The following is a 6,212-nucleotide window of genomic DNA, read 5'->3' as shown; positions in this document are numbered from 1 at the left end:
TTCACATTGTCTTTGTCTCTGTGAGGTTGCTGCCTTGGTGTTCTGGTGCTTTACATAAGCATTGCACAGACATTTACACAGGCCCTCCAAAACACTTCTCCCACGGGTCTTTCTATGAATCATGGAGTCCTAAGCACCTTAGTCTTAGATCTCCCCTGGCTTCCTTAGTGAGCTGTGGCCACTGTGTTTCCCTTCTCCAGACATCAGTTGGGTTTAGTGGAACCCTGAGTTGAGTAGTAGTCGGCTCCTTCAGAGCTGACTGCTTTGTATGATCAAACACGAAGGCCCTTGACTGATCCTGTAGGGAACTCCTCAGAGCTGACTCACTGTGTGTAACTGCTGACTGGGGTTGAACTTGGCTCTTCAGGCTCAGTTGTTTGTCTGCCGGGCTCAGGAGCCTCTGGCATTTCTTAGCAGGCCCTGAACCAGGAGTGGTGGAAGAGGATCCTCTGAAGGTGGCACGTCCCAGACGGGCCCTTGGTCCTGCTGTGTGCATAACTAAGTTCCTGCCTTCTAGACAGTTTAACACCTGGTGCTTCATAGCTCTCTGATGTCATAAGGAAAGTAGAGTCCTAGAATGTTCCACAGAGATGTCTTGAGCTTTTGGAGAGCTTTGGGAAGTGCCTCTGCAAGCATGTGCTAACGAGAGCCCATCTCAAGAAGACAGAGTGTGAAGCCAAAAGACATGTGGGCCCTCTCTTCTGCTTATACGGCAGTCACATTAAATCCTTCCTTTCCCTTCTAGTACCTGTGTCTTACATGTAAGTCTATAGAGTTACTTTTTAGGTAATGTCAAAGTTTAACATCCTCTCTGGTAAAGACACCTTCTTACATAAGAATGACTCTAGTAAGCAAACGCTGTGCCGTCCCTCTAAAGAGACTGGTCTCCCAGCCTCCTTTTAGAAAGTAGCAATATTCTAGCTGCTTCCAGGGCCCCATAGGAAGCAGAGCTCCCCTCAGGATTGGTGATCAGCCTCTGCCCTGGCTCTCTATATTGGTTCCAAAGACCAGGAACTAAACCTGGGTCATCTGCAAGAGCAATGTGTGCTCAACCTCTGAGCCATCTCTCCAGCCCTTTTTTTTTTTTTTTTCAGACACACGTCTTTACATTTGTAACCATGAAATAGACTGCTTTTGTTTAACATGTTTGGAACCCTCTGACCTTACAGCTAGTAGTATCTAGAGTGAAAGACTGGTCATGTTATGGAAAGTTCAAGGCCAGGCCTCAGACAGGGCAGGAGACCAGCCAACGTCTGAATCCTGAGCACCCCTCCCCAGGAACTCTGGTTCCCCAGATCTGACTCTGTGAGCACATCTGCTCAGTTCTCTCAAAGCTCACTGCTAGTTCTCACCTTTGCCCAAGAGACATGTTCGTAACAGAACTGGGTCAGACTTTTATTTTCCAGCCATGTCTACTTAACTGATCCTGAAATGAGGCCTAGAACAGGCCTGGATATTAGGTGCACTCTGTCTAAAGGCCCCAACTTTGGGCTTAACAGTGAGTGAACAGGTCCCGCAAGACTGGGTTACACATAACCAGGCCTTTCTGTATATGCTGGTAGTGTTGTTGGGATTGCTAATTTTCAGGGCCCTTTAATAAATAACCTTGGATTTCTGTTTTTAAAAAGCCAGTGTGGGGAGTGGCGGGGGAGGCGGCAATGTACAAATTTCAACCTTTCATCCATTTTTAATTGGACTTGATGAACTGGGAACTCAAGTAGAGATGCTCTTCTTAGAGAAGGCGCTACTAAGGACAAGGTCACTTTTGGTGAGGGAAGATGACCTAAAAATGCCCCCTGGCCAATCCTTACCCCTATGTGAGTGGCATGGCAGCTGCGGGCACTCCCAGACGCTCTACTCGGTATTACTGCCGAGTTTTCCTGCATTCACGGTGAGGTTCGCCTGGGACGCCTTTCTGCCATCCTCTTCTGGTTCGTGGCCAGGTCCCTATCCTCTCACTGAACATTTCCATTTGATGGCACAACCACCAGACTTGTGCCACATACACAGGCACCACCTCGTGCTTTAAAGAGAGCTTCAGGATGGCTTCCTGTACTGGTGCCCACCCACCCATTCCTAACTGACTCTAATTTTATCACTTTCTGCCCAGACAGCCTTCTGCTTTCCTGTCTGCATTACTACCCCAGGCTTCACCACCGAAATAAGGCTTTAAACATCATTTTTAGCAAAGCATTTATTATGCAAAATAGCAAGCCAGTATAAATTAAAACCCTGGAGATCAGAGCGTTTCCCATCCATGGTCACAGGCACTTTTTTTTTTTTTTTTTTTTTCCCGGAGCTGGGGACCGAACCCAGGGCCTTGTGCTTCCTAGGTAAGCGCTCTACCACTGAGCTAAATCCCCAGCAGGCACTTTAATTACACAATGATGTAGCTGTCCACTGACTGTCATTGTGCCATTACTGTGGGAGCACTACAGAACTGGGTGGTCTGGGTCTTCCTGCCACTGGATGGGGAAGAACAGAGTTCCTGGAAGAAAGCAGGACTTGCTTCCTTTTCTCTCACCCCCTTGTCATTGGCAGTTATGACATACCCTATCTTCTGCGCCAGTTGATACACAAGTTATTTGCACTCTAAAAGCGTGGTCTCCGTGAAGGTAAGACATCTTAACATTCCTGGAGTATCTGGCATGGACTGGGAGATGTGGAAGGTATCCTTGATAGAAAGAGGCCCCTTGTTACTGTTCCTCTGCTAGGAACATCCTTGCATGTTGCTTCCCTTGTTTGAGCCACCTCTGGCTGACACTTGCCTGGGTTCCCTTGTACCTGCCTCTCTGCCTTTCACAATGTGACCTAATTACATGTTACCTTGACACTGGGAAGTATGACAACAGAAGCCAAATTTACAGCAGGAGCAAAGTGAGTCAGTATCAGTGGAACAATACAGTCAGTACCTGAGGCGGCTCTGGGGACTTTACAAAGCAAACTGAACTCCCGCTAGCTGCAAGAGGGAATGTATTCATGCCCCACCCCCCAGCTCCTGGTTAGGGCTGGACTCTGCAGGGAGAGGGGCCTGCCAAGAGACCCAAGAACTGGGCTGGGGTATGAGCGAGGGGAGCTCTCCCTTTAGAGAGTCCAGGGGTGACAGTCTATGTACAATACTTTGGGACTGGAGAAGACAAATGTGACAAGTGGGAGAAGCATCCTCTTCAGGAAACGGTGTCTGTGAAGTTAATAAACTGAGTTGTAAATGCTTTGTCCTCGTCCTTCACAAGTGACGTCAGCAGGTGAAGCCTTTGAGTGAGAAATCCCCTGGCTGTTAGCGAGGGGGCAGGGTCTGCATATGCAGGGCGTCATAGGTGTCCTTGGTGGCAGTGCTGAGACCCTGGTGAAGGCAAATCACAGAAGAATGAAGCAGAGCCCACAGCTTACTCTTGTAGTTCATCCATGGTCCCTTCAGGAGCCCAAGTAGATCTTTCCTGTCAGGGGTGGGAATCCTGGCAGAGAATGCTGACAGAAAAATGGGTTCTTTGTCCTGCTACAAATGACTGAAGCAAATCCTTACCAGTTTGATTCTTGCTGCTTTCTCAACTCAGATAACTACGTCCAGCAGCACAGGGGCTCCTCAGATTCCCATCTGACCAAAGAGGGGTGGCTTTCTCATGTCACACACTGAGCTGGGATCTGGGAGGTGCCACACAATCTGCTACCTGGACCCACAAAGTCTGGACTAGTCACAGGGAAAGTGGTACCTCTTTGGCCTCAATCCTTATCCGGGAGCCTCCTGGTGGGAATATACCACACACTGGTATATTCAGGCAAAGCTAGCCTCAGTCTGGCTGGAAAGCCTCTATGCCAGGGATGAGAAAGGCAGCCTCCTGCAGCTGCCAGTAAGCAGCTTTGAATATTACTCAACTCAGGCAGACACAGCAGCAAGAAAGATGAAGCCACTGGGGATCCCTTTTTAGAAAAGTAGGTTCTCTGTGCGTAGTTTGCATAATCTCTTTGCACTAATTTCCATAAACCAGGCACCTGATTACAATGACACTTTCCTTTTGAAGCAGCCTTTTACCCCCTTCAATCTTTCTGCCCACTCTTAGTAAGTCTTGAATTTTGGGGCAGAGCTAAGCTAACCCAGTAGAAACAGGAAACAATCACCTGTGGAGCGTCCTTTCCCTATCTTTACCTGCACCTCTTGGGGCTCCCTTCCCACCCTCTAGATAGCTATGTTGTCTACTATGCTCAAATGGCATGTAGGCTTCCACGACAGAATCCCTACCAAGCAGTAGAGCCATAAGGGCAGTGGAGTGACCTCTGTTTGCTTGTATGCCCTAGGCTTGCCCTCCCAGCTGTTGACAAAGGCTGATGCCACCAACAAGCAAACTATGGTAGCTTCAGCTTTGCCTCATGTTGGATCGTACTGCCCAGGAAGGGCACCAGCAGCTCTCACCTGGTAAAGGCCGTCGTGCCCCTTGCCTCTCCGCCTCTGTGAAAGATAAAAGGAAGATGGTCAGGAGTAGCACTCATGCTCAGCTGCCCCTGCTCAAGGGATCAGAGGGGACTGTTTCCTAACCAACATCCGTCTGCCTGGTAGAGGAGGGTCCTGAGGCCACTGGCTGGGCCTTTGCCTCTGCAGAATAAGGTGACTCAGGCTCAGATAGGGGCCGAGTTCACTCTGCCCAGCTCAGATCTTTGGGATCTGGACCGTATTGCTGGATGCTTGGAATAAATGGACCTCCCCACAGCTCCAAAATCGTGTGTTATCTGAAAGGCTTGCCGAGAATGGCAACAAGATAATGATGGGCTGATGTAGAGCCAGTTCAATCCTGTTCCTCCTGAGGGAAAGTTGAATCTTATCCCGAAGACGCTGAGCACACATGTGGGCCGGTTGGTTGTACAGGACCCCCTACTCTGAACACAATACTCTGGCCTTGATATTTTTAAATTCTTATGAAATCATTAATGAGCAAGGGGCCATACACTTTCATTCCCCCCAGGGACCCCGTGTCAGCACGCGGTAAGCACACAACAGTACTATGAACAGCAACACTGCTTGGAAAAGCTTCCAGCAAGGCTTAGCTCAGGTTTGCCTTTGAGACCTCAGTCCAGTGGCACCTTTGCTCATGACAGCTGTCACATGGGCTTTTCTTAGTTGGAGGAGGAACAGATGAGAAAGGAAGACGGTGGCTGGCACATCCGAAAGGCCAGAAGGAAGCTGCCCACCCAGGGCATCAAGGAAGAGCAGCGCTCACCTCGCCTTTCATGCCAATCTCACTGTAGGCCTCTGCCATCTTGTCTTTCTGCAGTGCCTACAGGAAGGGAAGAAGTGACACATTCGTTTTCTTAACCAACACAGAGAGGGCCTTCCCTCAGAAGCCTCTGGATGCCCAAGCTGCCAGGCTCCAGTTACCAGAGCTCCAAGCCTTAGTCATACAAACATTGCTGCCCACAACCAACTCTATACCATGCTCCTCAGCCTGACTTTGGAATCTTCACTGATCTACCTGTTCTATACATTGAACAATTCACATTCGATACAGGAAAAATGGGATTGAGAACTATAAGCCAAGACAGGGAGATTGAACAATACAAGGGCTCAGGGGGAGCCAAGAGTCATTTATTTGAACAAGTCATCTCTTCGTAGCTGGTACTACAGGTTGTGGATCAACCAATTGCAGTGGTATACCACAGCGGCGAGGGGCACCCTGGTGGCCTGAGACTAGTTTCACACCAGACAAGCCGCCTCCACACTCCTGCCCCAGCGTAGCCTGCAGCATCCATCAGTTCCCCAAACCCAGGCTCAGGACCCACAGAACGGCAAAAAAAAGACAGAAGGAAAGAAATGTGATGACCCTGCCCAGCTTAAGGGGCCGGTCTAAAGCCACCAGCAGGTGGCACGGGACCCTCTAATAAGGCCTGACCGGCCTGGACAGAAAAGGCAGCACCTCCACCAGCCTCCTCCACCTCTCTAGGGAGAATGGCAAACTCTCCCATACTTACATTGTACACGCCTTCCTGGGGGTTCCTCCTCCTCTGCTGAGGAACAGAAACGGGCAGAGATGAGATAGAATCCAGCCTGGAAAGTGTAATGACCTCACACCGCCCGACCCACTGCCTTGTCCTGTGGTTCACCTATGTCTCTCCACATTTCCCAAGCCTTGCTCAGGACCCCTCTTCTGCTACCCCTCCTCCTCCACCCCTCTCCCCTCTCCACCCCCTCCCCCAGCAGCAACCCTGCTGCTCATACTTGATTA

General features: G+C 49.8%; 1 protein-coding gene across 3 annotated transcripts in view; it reads right to left on the bottom strand.

Moving 5' to 3' along the window:
* Positions 1-2,179: 2,179 nt before the first annotated feature.
* Positions 2,180-6,212, bottom strand: part of Cd247 (Cd247 molecule) — a 75,159-nt gene continuing 71,126 nt past the window's right edge. For 2 of the 3 annotated variants that reach the window (NM_170789.2, NM_001205304.1), the window contains 4 exons: positions 5,959-5,994; positions 5,211-5,267; positions 4,409-4,444; positions 2,180-3,343 (listed from right to left, as the gene is read on the bottom strand). In NM_170789.2, the coding sequence (NP_740770.2) occupies positions 3,278-3,343; positions 4,409-4,444; positions 5,211-5,267; positions 5,959-5,994 (195 nt within the window). In that variant the 3' untranslated portion in view covers positions 2,180-3,277. The remainder of the gene's footprint in view (positions 3,344-4,408; positions 4,445-5,210; positions 5,268-5,958; positions 5,995-6,212) is intronic. The other variant, XM_006250147.4, reaches the window with a different exon arrangement.

Source organism: Rattus norvegicus, chromosome 13, assembly GCF_036323735.1.
Source record: "Rattus norvegicus strain BN/NHsdMcwi chromosome 13, GRCr8, whole genome shotgun sequence".
Lineage (NCBI taxonomy): Eukaryota > Metazoa > Chordata > Mammalia > Rodentia > Muridae > Rattus > Rattus norvegicus.
This window is presented reverse-complemented; position numbering and strand designations above follow the sequence as displayed.